General features: G+C 30.8%; 2 protein-coding genes across 3 annotated transcripts; one reads left to right on the top strand and one right to left on the bottom strand.

The window, feature by feature from the left end:
- Nucleotides 1-1,418: 1,418 nt before the first annotated feature.
- On the bottom strand, nucleotides 1,419-8,605 carry LOC106108405 (proton-coupled folate transporter). Its single transcript, XM_013289570.1, has 9 exons — nucleotides 8,353-8,605; nucleotides 7,809-8,003; nucleotides 5,945-6,119; nucleotides 5,031-5,216; nucleotides 4,205-4,495; nucleotides 3,750-3,904; nucleotides 2,879-3,047; nucleotides 2,452-2,611; nucleotides 1,419-1,927 (listed from the first exon to the last, which is right to left on the bottom strand). The coding sequence occupies exons 1-9, from the start codon at nucleotides 8,386-8,388 to the stop codon at nucleotides 1,819-1,821; spliced, it is 1,476 nt and encodes a 491-aa protein (XP_013145024.1). The 5' UTR covers nucleotides 8,389-8,605; the 3' UTR covers nucleotides 1,419-1,818.
- Nucleotides 8,606-8,911: 306 nt separating this feature from the next.
- Nucleotides 8,912-15,477, top strand: LOC106108389 (peptidoglycan recognition protein 1-like). Of its 2 annotated transcripts, XM_013289550.1 has the most exons (5): nucleotides 8,912-9,409; nucleotides 11,615-11,773; nucleotides 12,707-12,913; nucleotides 13,287-13,438; nucleotides 13,905-15,477. In XM_013289550.1, exons 1-5 carry the CDS (start codon nucleotides 9,046-9,048, stop codon nucleotides 14,316-14,318), a joined length of 1,296 nt encoding a protein of 431 aa, XP_013145004.1. In that variant the 5' UTR covers nucleotides 8,912-9,045; the 3' UTR covers nucleotides 14,319-15,477. The 2 variants fall into 2 exon arrangements, with proteins under 2 accessions (XP_013145004.1, XP_013145005.1); XM_013289551.1 differs by lacking the exon at nucleotides 12,707-12,913 and having other exon boundaries at nucleotides 8,916-9,409.
- The last annotated feature ends 1,121 nt before the right edge of the window (nucleotides 15,478-16,598 follow it).

Genomic DNA, 16,598 nt, shown 5'->3' with positions numbered 1-16,598 from the left:
TTAAAAATTTTGTAGATTTGTACTAAGTACTGCTTAAAGCAGTTGAACCTTTTTATCGGTAGATGAATTGTATTAATTAGGGTTGTAACGCAATTCCGCTTCCGCATCCGCAAGAAATGATAACTCCTCATCTGCTTCCGTTATTTCTTATGCGGAGTTGTAACGGAGGTTAATTTAATTTAAAAAAGTGCTATATGATTTAAATGCAGAAAAGTAATAAATAAAACAACAGAGATAGAACAAATATATTTTTAATAGTGGAGAAATTATTATCCTAGACATTTACAAATGCTTTATTAAATAATATTTTTCTTATAGGAAGTTTTTAACGGCAGGATAATTTATAGACTATTTTTTCCGTAAAGGCGAGGTTTATGATTAATGGTTATATATAGATTTAACAAAATATAGTTATTTTCAATCACATGCAGAGTATTTTAAATGTTCTCTAAAACAACTCAAGGCAGTCAACTGTTTAAAATGATAAAAACAATGAAAACAATATAACAGAAAACAAAAATATTTAAATAAATAAAATAATTTTTAATCCTTGTCAACACTACAATTATGAAAAAAAAGTAATTTAACACAAAATAATGAGAAACGTAACTAATGAAATGAAAAAAAAAAGAAATATTTAAAACTAGCTTTGCAATGCTGACTGGATTGGGTTCTCGCTCAGCTATAAATGCTGCATGCTCCTATTGAAGTACCAGCGCTGATCTTCCGCGAGAACCGTTTGATAATATAAATAAAATTATACGTTGGCGCCTGTCACCTTCATATGGATCCCTTTATGATCGACTACGAACATCACTAGCAACAGCGTCGCACGGACATCCCTATTTTACATTCATTCACTCCACAGAGTACTTTATAACATACTGAAATATACTGATTCACTCTCTTGCACTTCGTCTGCGCGGTCGTGCATCGTATCTCGCGCTAATCTATTCATGAATACAACCAAAAGGTAATATAGTAATTAAACAACCATGTAGCTAAGTACCGTTTCATTATGTCTATATAATAAGAGACATAAATGCTATAAATTACACAACAATTATGTTAAAAAATAATGCATATTTTTGGAAACTTTCTGAAATATATTTATATATTTATTTTATTATGTAATTTCAATATGTAGTTTAAAGGTAATCACGTTTAAAAGTTGCACACTTAATTAAAAGAAGAAAACATTCTTTCTTTCTTTCTAAAACTAACTGATTTGGTGTTACATTTTTATAATTATTAGTTTATTAAATTAATAAAACAGTTAATAATTGTTCTATTAGCTTATATATTTTTATAAACTTTTTTTATTAAGAAAATAAAATTGAGCAATGCAATGCTTATTGATTTATTTTTTGGTTTGATTCTCATAAAATTAATAATGTCTCTTAGGATTTTTATATGAATCTTAAATATTAAAAATTACCCTAATACTTACCTCTGGAATATGATCATACTAAAACAAAACCAATAATAAAAAATCTTATTTTTTTTCCTTAGCATTGGATACTTGGTCCTAAAGTATATGTTTTCAACATATACGTATGTATTTCATTGTATATTTAAATAGGAATCTTACATAAAAACATACAGTATTAATAATTTCATATCTTAATATTGGACACAGCCTTATAAGTAATTTCATTTAGGACCTGTCCCACTACTGGCTGATAGAGCATCAGATAGCTTAAAGCTGACGTCATTGTTATAAGGGAACCATCCGATATTTCCAAGATATATTTTACACGTTTGTTTAGACAATTTACAATTTGGTGGGACAGGCCCTTATTTCTTTATTAATTTATTTTAATATACTTCTTGGTCGTTATTCACAGCTGATGTGGTAGGAATCTGTGCTTCGTCTTGTTCAATAAGAGTTTCTATACGTCTTCCATGCAAAACTATTTCTGTTGCACTGGAATTAAAATATATTAAAACATTATTCAAAAGGAACTATAATAACATAAATAGTAATTAATTGTAAAGACTCAATTTACTTTATAAATTAACTAGTTTTCGCCCGCGACTCCATCCGCGTGGAATTAACAAATACATAAGTGAGTAGGCTATGTGTTCTTCCAGACTATCCTCTACATCTAGACCAAATTTCATTGAAATCCGTTCAGCTGTTTAGGCTACAAACTCTAACAAACATCCAGTATGATGATAAAAATTTAAAATCCATACTAAATTAAGAGGAATGATTTGGATATTTGTATGTATTGAAATAACTCAAAAACTGCTAGGCCGATTTTAAAACTTTCACCATAACTGGGTAACATAGGCTACATTTTTTTAATATTTTTTTTAATTTCACACGGAAAAAGTCGCGAGCAACAGCTAGTCATTTATAAAATCGTTAAAATGTGATACCCATACCCACAAACATGCTGTAAATTTATAATCTAACTAGTCATATTATGAAAACATCAAAGTTACCTTGCTAATATAAATACTGCTGCTTGTGTAGCTATGGTAAGATAGAATATAGAGTTTATGTAATCAGTTTTTAATGTCGCCTTATATAATTGCGAGTAAATGATTGAAGCGAACATTGCAACTGCATTTTCCATAACAGAAAGAAATGCAAACGCCACACCTGAAATTAAACACCGAATTAACTTATTTCTACTTATAGTTAAGCACTAAGACGCACACTTAGTATTTTCTTATATTAAAAATGACAACTTTGACTTGACTGTCAGAATTATATATCTTAAGATATGTTATTTTTTATTATACAATAATAGAAAGTAAAAAATTGATTTACGGGGGTTGGACTCGTATAAGGTAATATCCAATTTTTGGAATCCCCTCTGATATGTTTATCTATAATTCGCTATTTTGGCGAAATAAGTTGTTTTACCTCTTTCCGCAGGCGGTAGAACTTTTGACGTCATAGCTCTAATCAATGGTGCAACACAAGGACCAAATGCCGCTATAGTCGCACCAATATATAGACTTTTGCCAACTGTAGCGTGTGCATATATCGTGTGTCCACAAATATGAGCCGCCGCGCCCAACATTATTATCGCCTAAAAGATAATGTATAATGATATACAAACTTTATAGCTGCTCGGAATATTGTACGAGAATTAAACACATTATTAGGTAGCTTTCGTCCGCGACTGACAAAATTAAAAAAAATCAATAGCCTATGTGTTCTTCCAGACTATCCTCTACGATTATACCAAATTTCATCGAGTTCCGTTTAGCCGTTTAGGCTACAAACTATAACAAAGATCCATCCATCTAAACTTTCGCATTTTTAATATTAGTAAGAGTAAGACAATACGAACCAAATTTTATGGCAGCTCGAAATCTCTATGTGTTAGGCACTGGAAAGTAAAGGGTACGGTAGAGCTTCCTTTTAGCAAATATTTACGAGCTATCATAAAGTTTGAATCTCATGATAACGCTTAATTTATTAAAAATAGCATTCAAAAACGTACAATTTAATGTTAATAAAGGGTTATTAAGAATAGAACTAAATTGTTCTGTCTTTTTGGTAATACTTTGGTTTTCATGTACATCTTACTAAAATTATAAATGGATAAATTTTATATGTATGGATGTTTGTTAGAATGTATCTCCTAAACGTAACAGATTTCGATGAAAATTGACATTGTTCTGGAAAATATTGTGAAACACATAGGCTACTTACTTTCTTTACAATTTCCGTAAAGACAGAATCTAGTAATTTTATATACAACTATTTAGTTTGTAGTAATACTAACTGTATCCTTCCAATTCCACATTTTAGTGAACACTGGTATACCAATAAGCATAACTGCGACATACGCTGAACTAAGGAATGTACGAAATTTACTGAAATCAACTTCATTCCAACCGAATACATTTGTCACGTAAAGATACATTACTGGCCTTTCATCTGAAAATATATCAAATCTAAATAAACTTATGAACAAAAAAAAAACAGATTAATTGAGAACCTTTTGGAAGTCCGTTAAAAACGACTAATAAATCTTAAGGGATGATCTGTAGATTTTTTATAAATTCCTAAATAGATTTTTTTTAAATGTCACATAGCTAAGTAGTATAGTAAATATGTTTATTTTTCACAAAAATAAAAAAAAAAGATTTTTTCAAAATAAAAAATTGGTCTAAAGCATTTAAACTCCTATATTCTAGTTTAAATAATGCATAATAAAGTAATAAGAGTTTCTCTTACCTCTTTGAAATGTGTAAAAAGCCATAGAAATTAGTAGGAACCAGAGTATCATTCTTCTGTTATATGATCTCTTCTTTGTTAAAGTGACAATAGTCTGAGTTATATTGTTCCAATCAAAGAAGTCGGTGATTGGATTTTTCACATTGGCTTCTCTAAGGGATTTTTGTTCTATACGTGTTTGCCATTTTAATGCAAACATGCAATAAATAGTCGCGATTACCATAAGGCAAGTGTTAATTAAGAACATCGCTGTAAAAGATTTGTTCACCACTTTTGTGTATAAAAAATTACCTGAAATTAATATTTAATTTGTTAAATGTAACGTTACAAACAATAACGTAACAGTGGTAGAACCCGCTTAACATCTTGTAATACCACGACCACACAGAAGACAGGCGTGAAGTGGGAGCAATTCCGCGTACATTCTGATGAGTGTGGTGCCGGGGACCAAATTTTGGTCCCTTTCCCTTTCCAACCTTTTCTTGAGAGGAAAGGATGTGAAGGAAAAGTGGATTTGACAGCGGAGGAGACGGATAGAAAGAAGAAATATCCTGTTTATGTGCGTCTCGTCTTGTCACTTAAGGGTAGACAATGCATATGCAATTGCAGATATATATGGGCAGCGGTCGCTTCGCCATTTCGGCGGATTTAGGTGGCCGCTTACTCGTTTGCCACCTTATGTTATAAAGGAAAAAGTACATTTTATTACATTCATATTACACTTCTTAATCATAAAATTGTTAAACATAGACACTTCGTTTAATGAAAAAATAAATTAAAAAACAGTCCGAAGTCCACTTAAAATCATTTGATAAAAGAAACATACCTAAAGCTACTCCAACTGGCATTGTACTTAGATAAACAATATCTAAGATACCAACTCTTAACGTTCTATTCTTCAATGAAGATACATCAGATATGTAGGCAAAACTCCCAGCAAATATCGACAAATCCGCTCCTGTCAAGGCACTTGGAAACGCAGCCGTAAAAATTATATATTCCACTGGCCATGCTAAAATAATAGTGAAATTAAATTAATAAACCAACCAACTATCTAATACTTGCTATTGCCGACTTTGCCCTCGTGATTTCAAATTCTTACATCATTAAAAAGCTACGTTATTAGTAACATAGGCTATATTTTTAATTCCACGCGGACGAAGTGCGCCGTCGACAGTTACATTAGATTCGATAGAAAACGATAACGAAGTACAAACTTACATGACGCCTAAAGTATAAAAACTACAAGACATGAGCGATGTTTTCTGTCTGGGTTCTTGTTACATCCTTCTTAGAAACTACGTATACGAACATTGTGTAGATTTCTGTATTACGCAATTGTTTATTTTAAAAACCTGTTACGCTGAGATGGTAACGATTCAAATTATGCTTTCACCCGAGACTCAAAAGACAAAAGTAACTTATGTGATCTTCCAAACTAGGGTCTACATCTGCTAAATTTCATCGAGATCCGTACAGACGTTTAGGCAGCAAACTCTAACATCCAACTATCTAAACTTTTGCATTTATAATATTAGTGGAATTTACAAAGTGAATAACATCCCTTCATCCCTTCAAATTAATATTCTGTACAAAAACTAAAGCTGGAAATCTTTACGCTGCAAAGAGATGGAGATAAAATCAGAATTTGTATGAATATGAATGTGTTTTTGTTAAAATACAATTGGCAATTGCCGTATATAATCTTAAGAAAATTAATGTCAAAAATCATAAACTAACCTTTAATTGTATTCAGAGTAATCATCATAGAGAAAAAAAGTTTGCCCAATAATCCGGCAAGGAGAATCGACTTGCGGCCTCGTTTATCGCTGTAGGAACCAATGAAGAACGCCAACAAGAGAGGCACTATATGACTTGCGATGCCATTCCATTGGTGAAATGTTGATACTGTCACCTGGGAATTGAAATTTTTAAATAAAATATTAAATCTGTTAACATCCCTAAGCACTAGGTTAGATGGTTCACTTTCACGAACCACTGGATTCGAACTACGATCAGTTGATGGGATGTCAATACTGTTAACAATTAGACTATTGGAGCTTAGTGGTCTTAATAGAAGAATCATTCAAACGAGATTTTTCATTTGGAAACATTGCAAGACACAAACAACCTTTTATCACGAAAAAATCCGAGGGAATCATAACAAAAGATGCATTTTCAACATAGAAATGTCATTATCAACACATTATACCATACTAAATACGAAGTTGTTTAAAAATGGTATTATTTTTTTAATTTAATGCGTGATTTAAAAAAGTTAGAAAACATTATTAGTTGTACAACTTAACATAATCAGACATATTGTGAATAAGATAATTTGACATTACTGTTTTCTTAAAACGCAATAATTTTTACACATCAGCAATAATTTTGACCTGATTTAAATATTACACATTACCAATGCAACAATTTGGATGTACTAATTTTTTAACGCCTATCGGGCTAAGTCGGACTACAACATGTACTTACATATAGTAAAACTTTATAAAATACAGTAAATACTTCCGTGCGACAGCGATTTAGAGCGGTCGCACACCTTGGACTAAATTATCGCAAAACTGTCTGAGATTGTCGATTGTTTCGCAGCCAATTCAAATGTTTAGTTGCACAACTAAAAATCGAGTAATGGGTCACCTTAGGAATCAAAGCGAGACTAAACAGTTGTGCGACAGTTCCGTTCTAGGTGTGCATGCTCTCATTATGATACGAAGAGAAAACTACAAAACATTGTTTTTTTTGTTAATTTGCCATTTAAAAACTTAGTGTCTTTAGTTGTTACAAGCACATTGTATAATTACATAATGTAGCAAAAGACGGATTTAATTAATGTCAAAGAGTATGCTTTTATTATATTTCTGGTCATATTTTAAATCACAGTTGAAAAAGAGTTCAATTTTACTTAAACTAATGTTTGTGCGCAATAAACCCGTATGAATTTGGGAACAGTAACTAGTATATAATAAATTGTCAATATGGTGTCTATAAAAAGATAAATATAGACATATGTCGAACAAATAAGAAGACTTATGATAAGGAAATATTGAGATAAAGATAAGTAAGACATTATATTTATCAGTCATGGCCATACATATACATTTACTTGTTATTGCCCGCAATTTCGCATGCTTTTATTCTATAAGTAATCTGTGTACACATGTTTGTGCAAGATTTCATTATTCAGTATTTAGTTAAGGTACAAAAGTGTAACAAATTAATTATATTAACACTTTTAATAACACATATTGTAATTAAATTACATACAATCTTAACTTATAGGTATACATTTTAAGCTGACATTCAAAAAGTACTATAAATGTCTAGTCATCCTAAAACCTTTGTAATAGCTATATTTAAATGTTGTAATGTACACCGGTATAGGTAGACCTAGAAAGAGATGGATGGTGTCAAAGGTGACATGATTAAAAGGGACTGATGACTGAGATGATGTATTTTAGAGTTTTGTGAAGAACAAAAACCTGTTGCTCTGACCCTACCCTACCTGCCCTAGGATAAGATAAGATAATAAGATGATGATTATAGTGTATTATTCAAAGTTAAATAAAATTAACATTATTTTTCTCACCTGAACTTCAGTTTTGATATCTTTATAATCACTTATATTGTAACATATCTCCTCACTGTACCCATGGTTCACTGTACAAGCTTTGAACACATAGAAAGTTTGTTCTATTACATTAGTTATCATGAAAGCAAGCATGTAGAAGAACATCAAAGGCTCCACCGTTATATATTTGTACCATGGTTTTCTTGCAATATCCTAAAATATTTTACATCATCAATATCATCTTACTCTGGGTTTCTATAGTTACTATTTTTTTTAATTCTGTGTAGCAGGAGTCAGCTAGTAGTTAGATAACAACACAGTTTCAGCCAACAATAAGAATATTTAATCAGATAGAAAACGTCTCTAGGTTGCCTACCCATTTAAAAATATTTTTTTTATTCATAACATCTTAAAAACATAAGTTATAACTTAGAAGTTATTTGCTGTTATAGTGAAATTATCAAATAATATAATACTTCGAGGATTTTTTTTTTTATAAAATGTATTTTTTTTAATTACCACGGCATAAAGTATTACTTCGTAAATACACGTAATTACTTACCACGCTGTACGAATCCTTACTTGAAAAATTATCCATTATATTTCTTAATACTTTTTTTTAATTAAGGTTAACTTTAACAAATTGCACTCAACTTTTCAAACACCATTTAATAAAATAAAAACATTAGAGTTAATACCAGTCAATACTACTGTACTGCTGAACGGAGTTCGCTGCTATGAACTATGAAACTTTTATTCGTCTTAACTTGCACGCAACTTGCCAATCGGCGCCAAGCCGCCAATCCTGAATTTAACAGTCATGTCAAATGTCAATGTCAACTTAATGTCAACGGTCAAATGAGCGATGCAGAATATAAAGAATATGAAATAGGTAAGTAAGATTTGAAAATTTATTTTTATAGCATTTTATATGCGCTAGACTGAGTTTCCAGAGATACAAGGCGATACTTATATTCGCAAGCGTAAGTGTTAGAGGAATATTAGAGGAATAAGAGTGTCCGAAAACTTGAGGCAAACATACCGCGGCGCACTCAGAGAGTAATAACTTATTTAGACAAACTATAGGCAATAAACACTTTCACTTTTATCTATAACTCTATGACAGTTCCACTTTACGTGTTTAGCGAGACAAGTGTTTGGTTTGTTTTGTTTGTACAGCAATATAACAATTAAAAATTAAAATGCCTTTTTACAATGTTTAATTCATATTAATAACGTGATTGTCTATCCTAAAATGGCAATGAAAAGTGTACTCAACAATTCAAGTAATTCAGGTTTAAAAGTGGAAGGTGACATAGGAGATGTCCAAATTATTGAGGAAGTGAGCGACGACGATTCGGATTATGACAAACAGACAAAATTAAGTACTACTAACTTTACGCCTAAATCTTTGGGATTATTACCCTCGACTTCTCCTGTAATCGGAACTGTGTCAGTTGCTAATTCCGAAAATGTACATTTTGGTAACAACACTTTCTTTAACGGACCCGTTACAATCATACAAAATAAAAATGGTGTGGAAAACGCTTCCTATACAAATACAGAAGATAAGAATGTGGAAAAAGATGAATGCCAAAACAAGCCTCAATGCGCTCCAAGTAAGTAGATACTCAATATTCAATTCAAATGTACTCATAAATAAAAGAAAGAATATGACATTTACACATACAAATAATATATCAATCTGAGAATAAGATTTTTTTTGTGATGGTATTATTAGCTGTTTTTAAAAACTTTTTGAAAGTAACTTAAAATAGTTTAGTTTAGACATCTTGGTATATGTTAACTTCTCTCAAGTTGCTGTTCAGAAAACCATTTAAGTGCAGGGAATAAAGGGATGCAGGGGAAGGGAAGCTTAAGGCAACAATGTCCTTAAACCACCAAGATATATGAATGAAGCAATACATGCTATAATGCAGTTAGCGTTAGAATGCATAATTTGGTATTTTCGCAGAACAAGTGCATATGCACAACTAACCAAGGCTAGATATTTCATTTCCCTGCCGTTTTCTCTTGAAGGGTTTGTGGCGTATGTTTTTACTACTCTTTCATACACACACCAGCCTATATCTAATACATAATTTGTTAATACCAGTTTTTAGCATGCTATGAGCGTTATGAGGAGGGATGAATTGCATGTTACAAGAAGAATGTTAGTTATGAGTAAATAGGTAGAGGTAGACCTAGAAAGAGATGGATGGATTGCATAAAAGGTGACATGATTAAAAAGGGAGTGATGACTGAGATGATGTATGATAGAGTTATGTGGAGGACAAAAACCTGTTGCGCCAAACCTACGGGAGTAGTATAAGGAGAAAGATGGTGAGTAATATTAGTTTTTGGATCACATGAATTCTTAGAATTTTGCATTAATGTCAACAAAGTAGTTCAATGTTTCATTCATTAAATCAACAAGCTTTATCCTCCTTACATTGTTTTTACCAGTTTCCATTGTCAAAATATATACAAAGAGATATTTTGATCCCTGTTGTTATTGGAATAAGATATCTATACTAATATGACAAAGTGTAAACACACTTTACAGTAAGATGAATTTACTAGAAGTACGGGCTAATCTTCTTTTATATGTTTTCGTTTAATACTTGGAAGTCTGATAAAGTTAAAAATAGTAAGAAGCTTTTTGAGTTATAAGATACAATTGGCATTGCTTATACAAGTGACTTCAATATTAAAGTTTTTTAACATATTCAGTGTCACCAATTTAAGTCTTACCTCTAGAAAACTTTATTGTCATGTAATCTTACTTCTTACTAATATCATAAATGCGAAAGTTTAGATGGATGGATGGATTTTTGTTAGAGTTTGAAACCTAAAGGGCTGAAGGGATTGTGATGAAATTTGTAGAAGTACATACATGTGGTCTGCAAAACACATAGGCCATTTCCTTTGTTTTTTTTTTTAATTCCGCACAAACAGAGTCGCGGGCGAGAGCTAGAGTGGTAAAATTTATTAAAATCAACATACAAAAAGCACACCTTTGACTGAAACCTTAAATTTGCATTTTATGAAGAAATTGATTGAGGTTAGAATACTTAGATATATGTTAGCATAGGACTTTGCTTTAGAGTAAACAAATTCCCCTGATAAAAAAAGCAAAGTAGATAACAAAAAATACATTCAGTTTGTACCTTTTATGTGTTTCCCCATTTGAGGTAGTGGGGAAGTACAAAAATACCAGAAAAAACTGGTTTATTGAATAATACAGTCTTGCTTTTACCATGCTTATAAACTTTTGGTCAATTATTCAGAAAACTTTGTTGTTAATCCATTTAAATGAAATATTTTAGCGATTTACATGACTTTACCATATATAAATTATTGTGTTGTGTGAAATTATATTATCTTTATGAAAAGGATTCTCAGTTTTATTCCATTATTGTTTTCTTGTTATTCCAAAAGAATCAATCGAACTGCTCAGTTAAAACTAGTAAATAGGATATATTGAAGTAAATTAGTAAACTGAATAAGTATAGAGCATTGTATTCTTAGAGCGTCTGTGGCTCAGTGGTTTGAGCTCTTGACTTGACGTCTTGAGTTCGAATCCGAATTTTATATGCACATAATTTATCCGACGTTCTTACGGTGAAGGAAATCATCATGATGCCTGCACATATCGGCGAAGAAATTCTAAGATATGTGTAAAGTCAACCAGCCCGCACTAGACCAGCATGGTTGATTATGGCCTAGTCACCCTAACTTATGGTAGGCTCCGAGCCCCTTGGTGGGGACTTATAGTCACCTGTGTTATAATGATTGTATTCATATGTTTATGAAATTTGCAGCCATAAAGAAGCATGATATACTAACAAAGCAGAAATTAATAATCTTCGTAATTTGCATTATCATAGTCGGTGGTATTGTTACAATAGTTTTAATTACAATGAGTAAAAAAGATGGTCAAAGTAGCGGTACATCCACTTCCTTCAATGATGCATACTCAGGTAAGATTTTCATATAACATAAACATATAATTTCTTTCGTACAGCATACTCTTACATTCTAATGACTATAACAGACTAATGATTCTCATTTTTTTTAAATATTTAAAGGGCAAAATTTGCATTCTAAGTTAAGACATCCATAAATTTATACATGTTTTATCCTACTGGTTAATATTACTAATTTGATGTAAAATATATTTGAATTACTAAGCTTTGATAAACAATTAAATACAACAAATTATTCATTAATTTTATGCCAGAATTTCATATTGTTTTTTTGCATTTTCAGGCCACTTTTTTCATTTAATAATCATGTTGTTAACATAACCCTAAAATTTTTAAATATATTTATATTAAAAACTTTATTTTGTCTGGCTCTTCATTGCACTCTATGAATATCTTTATTTTGTACTAATAATGTTAGAATTTCGTAACCAATGCTTGTACTAATTTTGTATGTGTTGAATGTTATTTTCATACTGTTACGTAATGTGTCACCATCAGATTGTTAATTTTGCAAGTTTACAAACTTACTAGTACTATTAATAGATAATCACTGAACTGGGATGTTAACTCTGATATCACGTTAATGTTTGTTTTTATAAGAAAAAATATTGTAACATGTCAAGGATTTCTTAAGTTCAATCAGTTAATAATACTTAATTATTACTATATACTATAATTTTATAAATGTTAAAATTTTGGATGGATGATTGTTACTATGTATCTCAAAAAATGGCTTAATGGATCTCAATGAAATTTGGCACAGATGTAATTAATTTAATTATTACAAACAATTATCAAAATAATATGATTTTTAATTTATACAGACGAAATCGTGTTAAACCAGTTCTTTATAACATAGCTTGTGAAATTTGAATTTTACAATATGAAGGTGACAAAAATACTAATGAATTATTAACGCTATTTCAGCAAACGAGGTGGAGGGGTTAGGCTATGACACACTATATACAATATTCCACATAATAATCATCTCACTCACTTTTGTACTTGTATTGTACATTGGTAAATCACTAAAAATCATTTCGGATAACACAGATGAGAAGAAATGCAAAAATAAAACCAACAAATCATTGATTAAGACAAAATGTGATATGTGCATGAATTGTTATTTCCGAGGTATTTATTTATTCTGCTTTTTACCCCCTATTTTCTGGAAACCCAATAACTACAATTGGTTTTCCTATGAAAGTAGAATATTCTCACTGGAATGATAAAATGTTTAAGATAATATATACATAGTTTAAGGAGAATTTTTTAAATATATTAATATTCTTGTTATAAGTTCTATAGGATATCTAATGATAGAATGTTTGTCAAGAATAATAATGTATATTTACATCAGTATTTTTTCATTACCCATCTATTTAAAAAAAAAAACCTTTTTTTTCTTTATTTTTTCCTATTAAAACTATGTTCAATTTCTACCCCTTTCACATTATAATGTTAAAAAACCATGCATTTAAGGGTTAACATGTGATATTGTTTGTAGTGGACCCCTTGTTGATAGCTCCGGACCACCTGAGGATAGTATCACGTACAGACTGGCTGGCACAGCCGGTTGAAGGACCACTTGATAAAATAGTACAACCGGTACCATGGGTTATCATAACACATACTGCGACAGAAAGCTGTTATATACAGGTAAACAAAGTAATAATTGTATTTATAAATATTTAACACTAGCTTTTGCCAGAGACTCGGTTCGTGTGGAATAAAAAAAAAACAAAAGTGAGTAGCCTATGTCTTCTTCCAGACTATCCTCTACGTCTATGCCAAATTTAATCGAAATCCGATCAGCCGTTTAGGCTACAAACTCTAACAAACATCCATCCATCTAAACTTTCGCATTTATAATATTAGTAAGATAGTAAGATAATTTCATGGAAATAAAATTACTATAAATATTGAACATGTAAACTAGAAATATAGAGTTATCTTACTTCTTAATATAAATGCGAATGGATGGATGGATGGATGGATGTTTGTTATCATATTGGTATAGATGTAGATTATAGTCTGGATACTAATTTTTTGACTGCAATAGTTTTAATTACTAGTGTAAAATTCACTTCTAATTTTAATTAAGATATGTACATTTCAATTTCAGAGCCAGTGTGTGCTTGCTGTTCGGTTGATACAATCATTTCATATAGAATCAAGGAAATGGTTCGATATTGGATATAATTTCTTGGTTGGCGGCGACGGGTCAGTGTATTTTGGACGTGGTTGGAATTACATAGGCGCTCATACAAAGGGATATAACAAGTATAGTATAGCGATAGCATTTATTGGAACTTTTAACAATGAACCACCACCGAAGCAGCAAATAGATGCTTGTAAGAAATTAATTAAACATGGTGTTGAAATTGGTGTTATTACAAAAGATTACAAACTGTTTGCTCATAGACAATTGATGTCAACTCTTAGTCCGGGTGACAAATTGTTTGATATTATCAAAGAGTGGCCACATTTTGTAAGTAATTTGACAGATGTTGATAATCTTATTCCAAAAGGATATTAGTTGGTAATCATTTAATCTAATAATAACAATAAGTGCAACTTATGGTCAGCTATATTATATTAATGTATATTTTTATTATATTGTATTACATATTTTTATGTATACAATTTATTATATATCTGAGCCATCAAGCTTATCTGTGCATTTTTTTAAAACTATACCCGAATAGTTTTTTTATAACGAAGGCTCCTAAGTCAACTATAGTAAGTCATAACTTTTAAATTTACACTTTGTATTGTATTTTTCATATTGAGAAACAAAAGGTTAGCGTATGGACATGTAATGGAACGAGAGAATGGGGACATAAAGCATAAAGTGTTAAGATTGAATGTGGATGGCTACAAAGGTAGAGGAAGACCGAAGAAAGTATGGATGGATTGCGTAAAAGAGGATATGTTTAAGAAAGGAGTGGATTTAGATATGACGGTTGATAGAGATGTATGGAAGCAGTACATAATGTACCCTACGTAGGGATAAGAGCAAGTTGATGTTTGCATTTTTCAAATTAACATTACCAATACACATTTTGGTGTAAAAATGAAAGTAACATTAAAAAAAATATGTTGTAATTTATCGTAGTATTATATCAAGATTTATGATGCAAAATGTGCGTTTCGAACATACGATAGTTTACATAGGAGCGATTTATTGACGACAGAAGTTGGTCGTAGCATTTATTTTGAAACCATGTGGTTTAATTAAAAAGGTTTTTTTTTTTTGTATCTACAATAATAGATATTATCTCAGAAAGTTGAAATAAAAGTAATTTACAATATGTATTAATTTGATGTGTTCAATATATCTCACAAAAATATAACTGTATTTTGAATTATTAAGAAATTCTTTATTTGTAGTAACTTTTCCTTTGTTATTAAAGTAATGTTATTGTATGTATGTTGCCTTGTGCATAAGTGGACCAAATGTGTCTTATTAAATATAGATAGATATTCTTATTGTCAATTCGAATAACATGCTCAAATATAGTAATAATAATGTTCTATGATATTCTTTAGTCTGTGAGGACACTTTTATCGACACGTTCACATTCACTTTGACATCAAATATATAATCATACTTTATAGTGGTATTACAAATGCGAAAGTATGGATGGATGGATGTTTGTTAGCGTTTGTAGGTTAAACGGCTGAATGTATCTCAATGCAATTTAGTATAGATGTAGAGGATATTCTGGAAGAACACATAAACTACTTACTTATGTTTATTTTTTGTTAAATTCCACGCAGATGGAGTCGCGAGCAAAAGCTAGTATGTCAATAAAAGTGTCATAACAGTAAAAACACAGTTATAGCCTGACAAGGATATCTGACCCATGGATCGGCTCGGTATGGATGGCATAAGTCAAATTGAATTATTAAAAATAATTTAATTAGAAAATGTTGCCAGATGCATTTTACCATGTTTTTATGTTGTATTGTGTAGATTTTATATATTTTCTAACTGATCAAGCCTCTTACTGGTTAAGATATCCTTGTTTGACTGTAATTCCATAGGAATTAAAATTTGACAACTTGTAAATGTAACTTAATTATTATTATATTTACTTATTTTCATATGTTTTTGTTGAATAGAGCAGTTGAATAATACGTCTAATATTTTATATATGAAGGTGACGTATGGTGTGATTGAAACCAAAGGCATTTTAGTATCAAATTGTCTTATTTACTTTTTAAGTACATACAACGAAATAGAAGATGATCTCATATCTTCATTCCAATAGAATAAGTTTGTTTTCAAAGATCTTTAATTTTTATTAAGCATTTAGAGCGCGCGCACACCTTTGACTATACTATCGAACAACTGTTTAGTCATGCTTAAATTGATTCCTATAAGCTTATATGGCGGTGCACACTCGATTTTTAGTTGTGCAACTAAACAGTTGAATTGGCTGAAAATCAATCGAGAATCTCACGACAGCTGTGCGATGTTAGTCAAAGGTGCGCGCCCGCTCTTCATATTAACATTTAATGTATGTGTGTCTTATAAAAGTACAATCAGCTGCATAAATATAAATATATTTACGAAGCTTTAAAAAACATACGATTTCAGTTTTAATAATAATCTTCGACTTATTCATCCGTATATTTTCGACCTTGAATACATAATGTTCATGTATACATGCTTGCATATTTTTAAACCATAGGCCAATATACTAATGTTATAAATGCGAAAGTTTAGATGGATGGATGTTTGTTAGAGTTTGTAGCCTAAACGACTGAACGGATTTTGCTGAAATTTGGCATAGATGTAGCGGATAGTCTG

The sequence above is a fragment of the Papilio polytes genome, unplaced genomic scaffold (genome assembly GCF_000836215.1).
Source record: "Papilio polytes unplaced genomic scaffold, Ppol_1.0 DF821544.1, whole genome shotgun sequence".
NCBI lineage: Eukaryota > Metazoa > Arthropoda > Insecta > Lepidoptera > Papilionidae > Papilio > Papilio polytes.
The sequence above is the reverse complement of the archived record's forward strand: the minus strand, read 5'-3'. Positions and strand labels throughout refer to the sequence as shown.

Excerpts from the sequence above, each read along its gene's own strand:
- LOC106108405 (XM_013289570.1), bottom strand. The coding sequence starts at position 8,388 with ATGGATAATTTTTCAAGTAAGGATTCGTACAGCGTG. Across the intron at positions 5,217-5,944 it reads TACTCTGAATACAATTAAAG|CATGGCCAGTGGAATATATA; the intron begins GTTAGTTTATGA and ends CTATTATTTTAG. Across the intron at positions 3,905-4,204 it reads TTTTTACACATTTCAAAGAG|ATGAAAGGCCAGTAATGTAT; the intron begins GTAAGAGAAACT and ends ATATATTTTCAG.
- LOC106108389 (XM_013289550.1), top strand. The coding sequence starts at position 9,046 with ATGGCAATGAAAAGTGTACTCAACAATTCAAGTAATTCAGGTTTAAAA. Across the intron at positions 9,410-11,614 it reads CAAGCCTCAATGCGCTCCAA|CCATAAAGAAGCATGATATA; the intron begins GTAAGTAGATAC and ends TGAAATTTGCAG. Across the intron at positions 13,439-13,904 it reads CAGAAAGCTGTTATATACAG|AGCCAGTGTGTGCTTGCTGT; the intron begins GTAAACAAAGTA and ends TTTCAATTTCAG.